The 15,389-nt window shown below is 39.1% G+C and overlaps 1 protein-coding gene across 1 annotated transcript in view; it reads right to left on the minus strand.

Annotated features, from left to right (window-relative positions):
* Positions 1-15,389, minus strand: part of MCTP1 (multiple C2 and transmembrane domain containing 1) — a gene marked incomplete at its 5' end in the record, with an annotated part of 265,870 nt that overhangs the window by 150,416 nt on the left and 100,065 nt on the right. The window contains 2 exons of the mRNA XM_085299758.1: positions 455-534; positions 3,307-3,449. Of these exons, the coding sequence (XP_085155884.1) occupies positions 455-534; positions 3,307-3,449 (223 nt within the window). The remainder of the gene's footprint in view (positions 1-454; positions 535-3,306; positions 3,450-15,389) is intronic.

Consider the following 15,389-nt stretch of genomic DNA (forward strand, 5'->3'; position numbering starts at 1 on the left):
TGAAAATAATTTCATAAGTTTAGCCTTATGTCTACTTTTAASAATTACAGTCTGAATATTCATAAATAAATAAATATTAAACAGCTACTCTGTGCTAAGTACTTATACACACCGAAGTAATTAAATCTGAACTATAATATTAATTTCAATTAAAAGAGAAGAAAAATAAATTAAACAGTAGGTGTTAAAGCTGTGAATGAAGACAATAGGGAACAGGAATAAAGTGGTTACAAAACCAATCTCGCTTCAGGCACTGTCACAAAAATTTTTACACAATCAGTTAATATATTGTTAAAATTACACTAATTCCCTAAACCTAAAGGGTTTTTCCTCTGCTAGCTTTATGTAAAAGAAGTTTATTATTTTTATGCATAATGTTCTATTTGCAGTTCTACAAATATGAAATTAGCAGACCACCATAAGAAATTACTCCATGGGCTTGTTTGTGCCATACCTGTTTAATTCTAATGAAGTAAGATCCAAAAATGCTGAACCAATAAAGTCATCTTGAAGTCCAAAGTCATAATCAAAGACCTAAGATGCACAGGAGATGAAAGCATTTTCCAGTATTAGTTCTATTTTCTTCCCCTCTTTTTTTTTTTTTTTTTAACCTCATGTATGGTTCTTGAAACTCAATATCCAGAGCTAAACTACATTTCCCACATGTTAAATCAGGCCTAGCTAAAACTAAACTGAAATTTACTGGCTGCTAAATAAAGTTTGAAGCTTCTTTTTTAAAGGTCAGAACATGCGAAGTACAGACACATGGGATATAATACTACTATTTGATGGAAACATCAATTTTATAACAAAAAAAAATTTATGAACACAGGCATTAAAAGAAGATAACCTAAAAAAACAAGAAAAGCAAGAAGTGGAATCACAGATTTGTAATGCATTAGTTGATACACTAACAAGTTTTATAAAACACAAGGCACAAGGGCGGCATATAACTGAAAAAGTASATTACTGTAGCACTTGCATCAGTATTAGGAATGATAAAATTGCATSAGACTAACTTTTGAAGATTTTATAAATTTCTAGTTTTTACAGATTGTATCATCTAAGATAAAAAAAAATCATGGATATATGCAGGCAGATATTGACATTTGTTATTCCACTATGAGAAGCCTGCCTGCTAAGTAGCTACCAAGTTAAGAAAGCATCCAGACAAGCTTGCAGAAATTTAGACAGGAATCTGTGACTAGTACGTTGAATGGTACCAATATTTTGAGATGGATTATGCCTTCTCAAGTCAGAGGGACGAACTGATTTAGGGGTGGCTTTTAGAGGGAAAGAAACAAACAAAAAAAGGAAAAAGCAATCAAGAAAAGTAATGACATGCTACAAAAATCAAGAACAGGAAAATGTTAATTATYAAAATCAAACTTTCTGAACAAGTTAAGCTCCATGGCCAATACTGTCATGAGAATTTCTGAGAACTGGAATATACTTTCAGCTCTAAGCAGGAGCAAGAGACACTCACAAATAGCTAGTAATAAGAATATTTAATCAAGATGTGGCAGCCCGTATTATGCATTACTGTATAATGGAATCTCTTTTCCAGGCAGTTAAAACTGCTCGTCTTACACAAATATCTTAATATGCACCAGCTTAAGACAGAAGTAAACAGCAGTTGCATAGCTCAGTGGTTACAGCACTGCTGTGGGACACAGGATCGAATCAAAGTGTAAGGAACATAAGTCCCACATATGCAATCTACCTGAGCGCATATGCTCAGGGTTTTGATATCTAATTATCATTCTAATGTGGAAAGAAAACAAAAGGATAAAAAACTCATCTTATGTTGCAAAATAGAGTTGTTTCTCCCCATAAAAATCGTCAASTAAACATCAAATGAATGATTTCAGCTGAGTTAGTATAGCTTAATCCTGTCTTAGAATACTTGAATAAGCTATGATAATTCAARTATCAATTGGTGCAGTCAGAATGCAAACGCGAGTATTTACATATTATATCGACTGACACATTTCCTTGAAAAACCAAAACTATATATTCCTTTTCCCTTGTGACCTTATTGGAGGTTTTGGGTATAAAGAAATCAAAACAGGCAGCTACGGTGTAGCTGCGCCTCTTTGAATCTGCTTCCCTTTTTCTCAGTCCTGGGCGCATACTAATTCCTTCAGAATTGCTCAGAGTAATACAAGCAGTAAAGTAATAGCAAAGAAATTATAGTTAATTTTAACAGTTTCTGATAATGATGCACATTATCTGGGCAGAATATATGAAATCACCGGATGAGTCTGCCAATACAGAGACATACTCGAAGACCTTTTCCTGTGTCATTGATCTAATAACAGTTCTGTAATTCTATATTTTTGTCATCTATTTCAGATTCAGATTAGTACTAACATGAAGMATTATATCATTTCAGACAAATTAAAAGGAATATATAGGTATGATCTAATTTTCTAATATTTCTCAGAAAACTATCGATCTATGTACGTTCTAATTAGAAGCGTAAGACTAAATTTTTTTTCCCTACAAAAAATTCAATCCTGAAAAAGTTATCTATTTTCTTTTATAAAATTACTGATCACTTTTGGAAACACATCACCATAAGACATTTGGGTTAGAAAGTGATTTTCCATTCCAAGCCTGTAAAACGATGACCTGGATCTTTTCAAGTTCAGGGACTTCTACATTCCATTTCAATATAGGTAACTGCAAAATATTAGGGCATTAGTAGTAATTACTCTGTATACTGTTGGCCTCTCTTTGATTTAAACTAAAGCAACTTGATTTTTTTTGAAGAAATAACGCCTCTCATGGTAAAACYGTCCTCACTTGCAATATACTCAGAGCAGTCAAAAGGAAAAAAAAAAAAAAACCACTAAAAAGCAAATATAAGCAAGTATATTGTGCTCAGAGTATAAAGTTTGTAGACCAAACAAGAATTGTGTGATTAGTTCTCAAATTACTCTCAGTAAAGATTAGCTTTGAATTAGATAGATTATGCTTCATGTCAGAATTATCAGAATCATGCAAACATATTTCTACAAATAAAATGAGTGGCATCAATATGAAACAGTTTTGTTTTTCTCCCAAGAATATAGGAAAAAAATAAAATAATCGTGGCCTGAAAGAAAGAAAAATTCTTGTACTTACATTATTTCTTTAAAAATTCTTTCATCATTATACAAATTTACTTTAAGTTTACYCCAAAATGCTATGGTATTGCAGTATTACACAATAATTTTTTCAGTGTACAGAAATTACAAAATGTAAAATCTTTCAGCAACWGTTCTGTTGTAACTTCACAGACAAACTAAGCAAGTGTCTCACCTTTATATACAAAGGTTCTCTGGTATGATCTATAGGAATGCAAGTTTTTTCTTCCCACACAGGATTGAGGTTCTTGTGTATTGTCTTACTTCTAAATACCTCTTTTCCTCCAACTTTGAATTTGACATAYGGATCACTGGTTCCTGTTAAAAACAGGTATATGGATACAGCTAATTACATCTTTTTCATAAATTAACAGAAAAAGAGATTAAATTATCTTAAACAGAACTGAGTGCAACCTTCCCTGATTGTCAAATTAAAAACAAAGAATTAAAATTTTTGTTTTACTATCACATTTTGTTTTACACAGTGTGATTACTCAGGTAATACCGTGTGCRATACAGATCACAAAAGTTAGATTGTAAGATCAAAACAGTTTCCGTATCTCTAACTATGTCTTCAAAAAGGGTCAGGAAAACACTATGAATGGTTCCACTGACGTGACGACTGTAACTCCCACCAACGTTACTGTACCCGGGAATCTCACTTCAACCATGAAGATTTCTTACAACACTCTCGATGAGCAAATTCACTTCAAGTCGCTCTGCAAAGTTCACATACACCTGCTGCAGCAACCCGAACTGCAGGAGAGGGCAGGAGCTAAGCTTCCCGGCACAGCTAAGTAACAACTTACTACGGCTAGAAGGATAATCCCACTGAGAAACAGAAATGTTAACATTGGCATGAACAGGGAGCGGATAGGGAACATCTGGGTGTGGAAGCGTCAAAGGGAACGGCTGGCAGGAGGACTGCAACACGGGCACGTGTTGAGGGCGCACAGATTAGATCCAGGCACGCATCTACATCTGCTTCTGGAGACAGCCAGACTGGGAGAGAAAGACAGTAAGGGAAAACCTTTCACCTACACAGAGGTGGAACACGACAGAGAGAGAAATCACTGCCAGCTCAGGCACGAAACGGCATCTCCAAAACGTGSTCACCACATCCAAACCGTCACGTAGGTCCATCCTGTAAGAGCCCTGGGGATGCGAGGGGGTCTCGCCGGCCAGCGCCCCCTTCCCTCAGGAGGGGTCTTGGACAAACACATCCTGGTGCTTGTGAGCGCGCGAGTGGGAAAGCGCAAGCTGAAACCAGTTCTGCTCTGAAACAAGCTCGCTTTCCCCTCCGGCGAGGTTTYGCGTGGAGATCTGCTACGGTTTTGCTACCACGCTGCAACACGGTTTCCTACAACCGGACCTCAGCTCAGGCCTGCGTGGACTAGGGCTAACGCGTGGGAAGAGGGAGGACGGCGGGGAAAGGGCCGAGCGCGCAGGAGGGGACGCGCCTCCGCGGTGCGCGCCCGGCAGTCGGGCGGGCTCCGGAAACCAGCCACCAGCCTCCGCTTCGATCAGCGCGTCTGCCGGCTTACGCCAGCGCCGCTGCTGAAAAAAGCAACCGCGGGCCGCTCCTCCGCAAACGAGCGCTCCCTTCCGCCCCTTCCCGCCGCGCGCCGGGGCAGCCAGCCCGTAAAGTGGATTAGGGAACTGATCCAGCTGAGAAATGCAGCTACTCTGCAGCTGGATGGGTTCCTGTTTCGAGTTTATCTACAGCTACAAGGAACAGTAGCTGTGCCAGCTTCAGTCCTTACAACGCTGCCGCCAAAGGAGGAGGAGGAGGAAGACTACTGATCTATTCCTGTGTGTTTTTAAATACAAAAATATAAGTTGCACCTTTAAAAAGCTGGGGAGAAAATTCAAACTAGTACCTTCCCTAAAATGCCAGTTGATGCGATTTTCCTTTTATGCAAGTGAAAATCATTTCATGGGAAGTACTGGATGGAATTCACACTTTACTCCTGTCACTCTCCACAATCATTATTTTCCAGTCTGATTGATGCAAGTCTCTTAAAATAAACATAATTCATCTAACATGAATAAAATTATGTTTTCATGAGTAATAGCTAACCTATGAGGCAGAACTCTTTCCCATTTTTAACACATTTCTCGAGTTCCTCATATTCTAGCRGTCTGTGTTTACATTCACACCAAAAAGCAGTGAATGCTGCAAYGTGCTTCTAAACGGGAAGCCCGGTAAGACCGGGCCTCTCTGCACTATTTTATGGAGCCACGAGATGGCACTACTCCTTACCTAAAASCACATATCCTATTTCAACCTGTAGCTGTGGAAAAGTGGGCTCTTGCATTTAATGTGGTTACAGTCACTCTSCTGTATAATCAATCACTCATTTGTTTGGTCCAGCAACAGAAATGAATTGAATAACTTGATCCTTAGTTCTTCTAGGAGCCATAGATTAACTTGCCYTTCAGCAATACTTTTTATTCTGCAAGCTTCACAAATTTAAAAACCCTTTTTGAAGTTTGAGATCAACATAAAACACAGTTGTGCAATATATTATATAGATAATGAATATTTTAAGATCAAGATGTTAAGAGGTTTAATACTGATTAACATRTAAGTGTCAAATTTAGTAGAAGAGTGGGTCAAATGTTAGGTCCACTTGAAATAATCTTGCATATATACTGGCTTGGATTGCCATGCTCTAAGTGCCAGACATGCAACCATTGAGAATCTTGATTTAAAATATCTATACTTTAAAGGTAAGAACTCATTAGATCCATTTAGTTAGAAACAATACGCTCTTCACAGGCCTTTCACCATGAGGAAGAGAGAAAGAGGAGAAGGTGGGAAAAAACAAACCCCACAGCCATCTAATCCTTCACTATTACTYGGCAAATTTGATACAAACCTGAAGCATGGTCTTTTTAAGCATCAAACTCAGTAGTCAACTCAACTTTTTTTTTCCAACCCGTGACTCCCCAGAGTTCAGACAAAGAAGAACACACAAAGAAGCAGAAGCCTYTTCTGGAGCAGATCTAGAGCGTTATGTTTGAGCAGCAAGGAGGGCAGAAGGAAGAGCTGCACAGGATCCAAACTCAGTCCTAGGGAGAGGTTTCTACTGAACAGCATCAAGCCAYCTCCAACACAGCTCTGGGTCACAGGGTCCGGTGATCTAACGATACACGTGTATGTCCAGGTATACACACACACACACACACATATAGATTTGTATTTTTTAGTTTTAAAAAATATGAACAGTTCAGTTTATATATGCAATAGTTTCGCTCTTTTAAAAGGGGAAAAAAAAATCAGTTTACTCAGTATCATAACTCTTAAAGTGACTATGAGTTCATCACACAAAAACAGAAGAATTCAAACACCCTTCAGAATTAGCCTTGAATACCCTGTCACAGATTCCTCTAATTGAAGTCTCAGACTTTTAATTGGTTTCCTTTTTACTAAAGGATATCAGTGGGTTCACATGATTCTGGTATACTAAAGACTAACTGTACACAGGTTTGTCTTAGCTGTAGAAGTTAAGAATACAGTAACATTCCTGCCTTCATTCACGAGTTTAAAATCTTTCTTTGGAAAAACCACCCCGTGAGATACAGCTATTTGGCTGACAGATCATCGCTGCCACTGTAAAGGCGATGTGGATTTTCTGCACACGGTGGCAGCCTCTCTTTTCCTACGAAACGGCAGCACAGCAGGCACCTGAAGATGCTGCCAACAGAAGCTAGCTGCAGTACCTGCACCCTCTGTTACTTGACCCTGTAAAACAAAGAGCCTTCCCAGCCTGCAAACCAAACTCACCAGCGCTCACGGAGGGGCCACCAGACCACGYGGGGCACATCCTCTCGCTGCATGCAGGTGTCACCTAAGCTGCATTTTGTTTCGCATGTTTAGGGCACGATTAGGTCTCTTGAGCAGACACGGAAGATGATAGAAATATTTTACTGGAAATACATTCAAGACATTTGTTAAAATTAATACTAAATTCCCTTCCAGAGGTAGGGAACCATGGTAGCRTAATTAGAGTGAAAACACAACCAAGGCAAATTTGGTCAGAATAACTCTCTGAGAAGAGCTGAGAAAAAGAACGTAGGAGCTCTGTAAAGTCTAGACGTTCCCCTAACCAAGTTCCTGAGGCTTCACATCAGGCCTTCAGCATTGCTAGGCTACCTGTTGGACCAACTGTTTTTCCTTTATGAAATCGTATTTAATGTAATGTGATAACCTGCTAACCAAAGAAAATTCAATAAAGTACCAATGAGCACAGGGATAAATGCAACCACAAGACCAAGCTGTGAACGTGAAACTGTTCCCCCTAAACTGGTGCCAATGAGAGAAGGAGGATAAGGCAACCTCCTCCATATTTCCCTAGAATATTTTTGTACTTAATGTGAAAGAAACTCCAATTCCCAGCACATCTGAAAATCCTCCGCTGAAGAGCTACCTGTAACATACGCAATGGGAACTAGACATCCAAATCCTAAAGGCAAATTTTAAGATCTTACACTGAAGACAGAAATTACAGGCAAGAGGTATTCATGCTATTATATAAAAAACAAAAAAATCCAGTAAAACTAATCATAGGTGAACAACATACAAAAAACAGCAGCCTTTTAGCCCTCACTTTATCTTGTACCTCACATATTTTAAAAGCTTTTTTTACATTTTAGGAAAACAGTGAGTTAGCAAGTGCATTTATTACACAAGTTAGTTATTTTACTAAATGCTTTATTACTTAATACTAAAAATTTTACTAACCGTGACTAAAYGCACCAATTTTTCCACCACTACTATCTATTGACTTATTCAGAGTTATTCMGAATAACTTCTGAAATTGAATATAAAGCCATGTAGGAGCCTTTTCCAAAAAAAGAAGAGTGACTTTACCCCTAAAAGCTTTTCCATAGTTCCATCTATAGATGCTCAGCACTGCCCAACTAAAATTCTGCTTTTAATTTTAGGGAGGGTTTGAGGGAGAGGGAGCCTGTTTGGTGGGTTCTTTTGTTTGTTTTGGTTTGGGTTTTTTACAGTTATTTTCACAGACCTTCAGGTACAATTACTAAGCTTTTAATTTTCTGCCTGTGAACACCTGGTTTGCAGAAGAATAAGGAAAAGACTTCACAACAGATAGCAGAACAGGTCTGAGAAACCAACCTTCTTCCCCGCTCCCTAAGGCTCTAGTCACAGGGGAAAAAAGCAAACTGGCTCCTTACGGTGCTGCTTGCAGGTAGCTATCATGGCTGCAAAATGGGTCCCATGGACACAAGAAGGTCTGCACCTACCTCCACCAAGCCAAACACTCTCAGCTTAGGGAACTTTGCTTAATTTATTGCCAATTAACACAAGCTTTTAATTACTGATTCAGCTACTGAGAAAAAATTAAGATGACAATTAAGCAAATATTTAGGTAAAAACCTTTCCTGCAGCGCTGGTTCCCCTGTGGGCCTCCATCCTTAGTGGCCTCACTGCCCCACCATGGTTCCTCCTCCAGAAATGGGCCTCTTCACATGCCCTCCTGGACCTCCCCTTGTGCCTCCTGTCACRTCTCCTGTGCCTCGCCATGTCCATCTCCTGCCCCAAAGGCTTGCCTCCATCTTGAACACCTCTGAGTGGCGGTCTTGCCTGCTCCCCTGCTAGTGGGAGTTTTGGGGGGCAATGGGGCATTTACAGCAGAGTTGGAGCCAGCTGGTGCTGGCTGTGACCAGCCCAGGACAGCTCCTGACCTTCTCTCCATCACCGAGCACCCCTGTAGTCCCACTACCCAAACCCTCTCTGCGCCCCCCCTCCCCAGGTTGCCTCCCTGCCCAGGTGCTAAGGCAACTGCCAGCCTCCTCCGGAGGCACCTCACGCACGCCCAGTAAAGGCCCCGCACTGTGAACTGCGGGCACAGTCCCTGCTCTCAAGGGCTCGCTCATACTCAAGGCAACACAGCTCAGCGTGCCCTGGAGCGGCTGGCTAACGCTAACCCGCCGGTGCTACCTCAGCCCTCCATATCTCATACCAGCACACATGAGGGAGGCTGAAGCTCCCCACGAATGGGCATTCGCGGCCACCACCCCAGGGGATGGCATCTCCACACTACCCAATGGAAAATATCTTCTGTACTTGCATGGAAACCTACCTGCTCAATCCTAGCCCCATGGTTCACAGACACCTTCTGGGAGCCTGAGGACATCCTGCCTCCCACCACACACACACACTATCACCAATGCATTAGTAAACTCACCAAGTTCATAGTTGCATGATTCCTCACGTTTGCAGTAAGCCCTGAAGCTAGAAGCCAACATCAAGAAAAGCTCCACTGAATCACAACGAGCATTCAAATAGGGATTAGGAGGACTCTCCAGCATCCAAATCCCACTCATTCATCTTTCCCCAAACATGCCCATTCTGCTTAGGCTCCTGCTTAGCCAAGAATTAATGATAATGTTGTAGAGGCAGGGCAACACCAGTACCCATGGGCAATGACCCAGGCTGCCACGTTCACAGGATAGAGGTACCTACTCAAGTCAAATCTGAAAAAGAGCGTAGCGTTTGGCTCAACTGTGTTAAACCTCTGAGCATGCCACCTTTCCGTCCATGGTCATCAGTGCGGGCCCCGAAGCACAGACATGCATGAAGTTAACAACTGCCCACATATCTGACTGCCCTGAAAGGTTTTTTATGCTAACAGACTGTCATTTCCCCTTCTTTAAGATGACAGACATAAAAGCTTCCTGAAGCTTTAGGTGATGCACTTCAACTTGATTCAGCCTAATGGTTTAAATAGATACAAGCTTTAAAAAACATTACCCGAAAGTCATCGTATCTAAATAGGACTTGCTGTTGTACAGCACATATGAGCAATATTACAGGAATATTACAACACCAGGTAAAAAAGCAATAGCTATGCAAAAAATATGGGGGAATGGATTTCTTGATGACTGCAAACATGCTGGCAACACACACTTCTAGAAGCAAAAGGCCAAAGCATGTTATTAAACAGTTCAWTCCTGCTGAGAACTATAATTAAGCCTCTGTCACGCCCTTCTGTTATTCTTCTATTTTACTTTCCATTTGGAAATGCTTCATTTAATCTACAATTATTAGCAAAAGGAAGCAAACAGCTAAAGGTGTAGCACTAGAGTCTATATTGTGAAAGTGTCCTATGTACATTGGGATGATTGACCCCATAACTATTCCTTAGTCAACCCTATTCCTCTTTCAGATCTCCTCGTACCCATTAAAGGAACAGAGGCATTGCTCAAAAAACAACTCCTGAACTTCCCGTGCTTTTGCACTGCCTAGTGCAATGAGCCAACAGCAAAAAGTTGGCTTTAATTCACCAGGTAGTAATTCTTTGTGGTTCAGATGACTCAGCTACCACTGCCAAAGCTGAGACCTTCCAGAAAAGGAAGGGCAGTAACCCATTAACTGCCTACCATCTCTGCACATACATCTGAGCTTTTGTTCATCCTTAATACACAAGGTTTTGTTCATCCTTAATATACAAGGTAGCCTCAACCACATTCTCACACAGGACATTATTAGATTGTTTTTTACCTGTAGTTATCTGATCACAAAGTAACCATTATATAAATAAATCTATTATAGAAAAGCTAATCAGGACATTCCTTACATCTTTTTTTCTGGGCTACAAATGTTAATTATTTATTCCATGCTAACTATATAGGATCATAGACATGTAAAATAACTTCGAAGTCGTATTACCTGCAAAGTTTAACCGTTAATAAATAAAAAAAAAAATCTTGGTCTAGTTTGGTCCCATGCAGAACTCTCTCACTGACATCCATTTCTTTTCCCTTCTTTCTGACTCCATACACACACATTCCCTCAAGTGTTTTAGCCTCCTGCTAACTATGCTACACTCCAAGGCAGGAAAATATTGGGGGAGAATTCTCATTTGAGTATCTTAAGTAAAACATCTATCTGTTCAATAATATTTCACATAACTTATATTTCCAAATTCTAATACAAGAGCCTCGCAGCTAAAAAGAAATGGAGCATTATCCACTCAAGTCTCCTACAAGGGATACTTATTATTTCAAATGATGCAGAGCACTTCTGGACTACCTAATACCCTAAAAATGAAGACATCAATTACAAATTCACAGTGCCCATCCACATGGATACTACAGAATGCAGAGTTCCTTTCCTCAAAAAACAACAGGAATAATTAAAATTTTAATTATTTGGTGCCAATTTTTAAAAAAGTTGGCTGTAGCAATCACATCTGTTCAGTTTTCTTTCAAAGACTCACTTCCACTCTAAATTAATGTAGCTTAAGCACCGTGTTTCAATGTAGCCCACAATACGCGGCTTTGTTTAATAAACACTCAGTAATTTAACAATTATTACGTCTGTGAAACAGTAACATAAAAAAGGTATAGTATTTGACTGCTGTGGCTTAAGCATACTAAGTAGCCATTATTGTCATACGTTTACTGGCAGTGAACCCAAAATTCAATCTGCCCCATTTCAGAGAACTGTCCCACGGATGCCCGGTCCTCTGAACTCGTTGTCTATTGTGTCAATTACCTCTCATGCTCTATTCTCACCTGCCTTCATCAAGAAGTTCCTGTTGAATATCCAACATTCCCAATCCTAGTTAATTAAAAGTTAAAAGAAAAGAAAGAAAAGAGGTACAGCCCCTCTCCCATGCCAAAAAAAACATGTGGCATCTTATTTTGGGAATGTCATTGCAGTAAGAGATTACCTCAGGAAGAGAAGCAAATGCTTTTTTAAAAAAATTCTTTTTCCAAATGTAGCAAAAGCTTCTAAGTAGATTAAATGTTTTAGATGGAACAACTAGTATCAGTCCTGCATCTCATCTTGAAGTAGCTATTAAAAAAAATGTATTTCAAATTAGCCAGCAATATGAATTCAGAGTAGATTATCTGAATCAAACTAAACTTCTTTGTAGACACCTGATATATAGAATTAATATCCTTAATTAAGACCCAGCATAAAGGTCACAGTGATCTGAACCAGATGGCTGATACAAAGAGAAGTAATGCCATTTAAGTAATTCACTTAAAAGTGAATTTAGATTAGTTTTCCTGAGTGTTCCAATATTAAATAACTTTTAAGCATTAACTTTTTATGAGGGCCTTTTTTAAACTAGATTATTCCCACTGTCTGCTGCGCCTCTGCACTTTCTAGCCTACAATGAATCTGCAGGTCATACAAGATTAAAAAAGTACAATACGCATTTAACACTTCATTTGAACTTGATACTCACTGCATATGCATTCCCACTGAAGTTATGTGAAGGAGACCCTACACTGCCAGGAAACATCCACAGAAACCGAGCATACAAAACAGGCCTTTAGCTAGCAACTACATTAAATTCTTAGAACAGTATTTTAATTTATTTTCTTACTTGCACATACTCATCTAAAAAGAATAGATACAGTAATAGTGTTATGCGTGGCTTTGTATTCCTGAAGTTGTAAGACAGAGAGGTGTAACAGCCCTTCTAAGGACTTCAAGCTAACAGACGAGATCCTTTTGTCTGAATCAGAGGATGATGCAGAAGTCCCAAGCCAAGCTGTTGCTAGCAGTGATAAGTCAGCTTAGGCTGCACTACTAGTAAAACCAAACAGTGGTGCTACTGGAACAGAGGGGACCACTGACATGCTACACAATTCCCTCTAGCTAATAGAAAATCTGACCTGTCTTTTTAATCTCAGCATCAATTCCCACTGTGATGGTCCACTCAGGGGCATCACCCAACACCTGACACAGATTTCCACATTTTCCATAGCAAGGATGGGGACTGGGTAGGAGGGGCAGCATATTACAGAAAATAAAAACCCAGTACAGTTGTCATGCAGCAGCTACCCCATAGCCACCSTGATGAACAGAAGTATAGGCTTTTTGCCAGTTCAAAATTTGTAAACCACAGCATTCTAATTACACATTATATGCTTATGCATTACAGGCTGCAGTTGACTTGAAAGCCTACTAAACCTCTCACCTCCTTTTTCAGTACCATGAAAGTATTCTTGCTTTACCTCCATTCCTTTTTAACTAGTGGAGTCAGACAACTTAAATCTTCGTGGAAATGTTTACAACTTGGAAAGGTACCCCCAGTTCACATCAATATCTATAAGATGATCTAGAGATGTATTCAGGAACATACATGTTTCTTCTCCTCTCATGCTTATTCATATGTTCTTTAAAAGCAGAAGCTATTAAAAAGGAATGAAAGTTTAGCCTCTACAAACATCACCAACAAAAATTCTGCAGTCTACAATGTTAGCATCGCATTCCACTTATCTAGAAAAAAGTCCATTTAACTGCACAACATAGTGTTGTGAAATTGAAGTGAATATTAAACAAGTTCCTACAACACTTGAAGGACAAGTAACATGGCAATGAAACCGAAGGATGGGAAATTGTTTGAGATTCATTATTGAATAAATGCAGTTACCGAATAATGAATTCTGTGGTGCATTCACCATGGAAGAGAAAAGGACAGAATACCTTTTACTCACTTAAATCAGACACAGCAATTTCTAATTGATGGTTAAAAAAAAAAGAGAGAGAGAAAATGAACACACATGAAGATTAAAAAGCTAGAGCAAAAAGAAAGCTCTCTAGTGTTATTATTGGAATCTTTTGTCAGGCAAACAGAGCACATTTAAATTATTTTTATTCTTTCCAAAACAAAAATGGAACCACAGTTACAATTTTCTAGCTTGCAAGGAAAAAGTTCCATGAGAATTGACAAGGAAGAACTCGAATACAGATAGAAACCTATGTCATGCATGCTTTGAATTAGCTGTATTGGTTAACTGTTACTCCTACCTCAATAAATCCTAACACATAGAAATAATGGTAGTGCAATAGGAAGCCCCTCCACATTATATTCTACAAGCATCTTGTGGTGCCCCTACAAGACTAGAGGGGAAAGGCCTCTGGCACAAATTTGGGCTCATCTACACTGGGTTGCCACCACTCAACTCAGTCCTTCCTTTCTTGCCAATCTCAGGGTTATATCTCACATCAAAGTCTCCGGATTGTGCTACTTCTGTGAAAAGTGAGGCTCTCCAGGTGAAACAAAGTAAAGTTTTGTACTTCAACTGTCTGTATCTGTTTTTTGACTATTTCTATATGCTTAGATTATAAATGCAACATGGGAAGGACTGTCCTCTCTATAAGGGTCCATGAGTCCCTAATTGGGACCTGACAACAAATAAATAAAAATACAAGCTTAGGAAGAGTTTTAGATCATCTCAGAAGAAATACAGCAGCCCTAAGTTTGAGTTTCTGTGCAGTCCAGTTGAAACTTGAGGATCATATTACAGAGAACATTGGTTTGGTTTTCCTGGGTTGAAATCAAACTCTGAGCACAGTTGTTAYTGAAATCATTTATTTTTAGACAGACTAGCTCTGAAATTTTATGGCTATAAAATCTGACACAAAATAGAGGCAGTCTCAGGAATGCAGTGTTTCGAGTCATCTGGTTTTGCCAGGCCTTAATAACAGATTTTTATTGTTCTTAGCCAGAAGGGTTATTTTCCAATCACTGCCATCTTTTGGCCTTTAGCTTATTTATGTGGCAATTGTTATTCACCAAACTCTATGTAATAAGCAATTAATAATATTGACGATACACAACAATCAAACAGGGAATATTTACAGTAGCATCAATAACCTCTCCTATTAGCAAAACTTCAATTTATTATGAACGCTGACATGAATATGACCGTAGGAAATCAGGTAGAAATTATTACAGCAGGCAAACGTCATCCTAACAGATGCCAGAATACAGTATTTTGACTGAAAATAAGCTAACTTCTTAAAATTTCCATAATTTGAAGAAGAGTTGATACTCCCAAGCAAACTGATTTAAAAAACTTTCCTGTGTGCATATTAGGTCACCACCACTCTCACATCCTGGTGTCCTCCATGAATTCTTTGAATTTTAGTGCTTGGCTTTCAACATTTAATGAGTTTTTTTACTATAGTTCTAGTGTACGATAACATTATTACATGGTTCCTAATAGTAAAGGACTTTTGCTGGGTTTATTCCTAACATCCTTTAAATAAAACATCCTGTAAATATTTTTATACAGTACAAATGCTGGCATGCACTATGTCCAAACAGCTACGTGAATTTTACCACAATAAGAATGTCAACCTGTTATTTCTGGTTTCAGCATCTTATCCTCAGTATCTCCATAATTAAGAAACATAGCTTTTAAAAAACTATTTCTTCCAGGCATTTACACTCCCTGGAGTTCTTAAAAATATGCATTATT

Source organism: Rhea americana, unplaced genomic scaffold (genome assembly GCF_003343005.1).
Source record: "Rhea americana isolate MKP2758 unplaced genomic scaffold, rheAme1 scaffold_153, whole genome shotgun sequence".
Lineage (NCBI taxonomy): Eukaryota > Metazoa > Chordata > Aves > Rheiformes > Rheidae > Rhea > Rhea americana.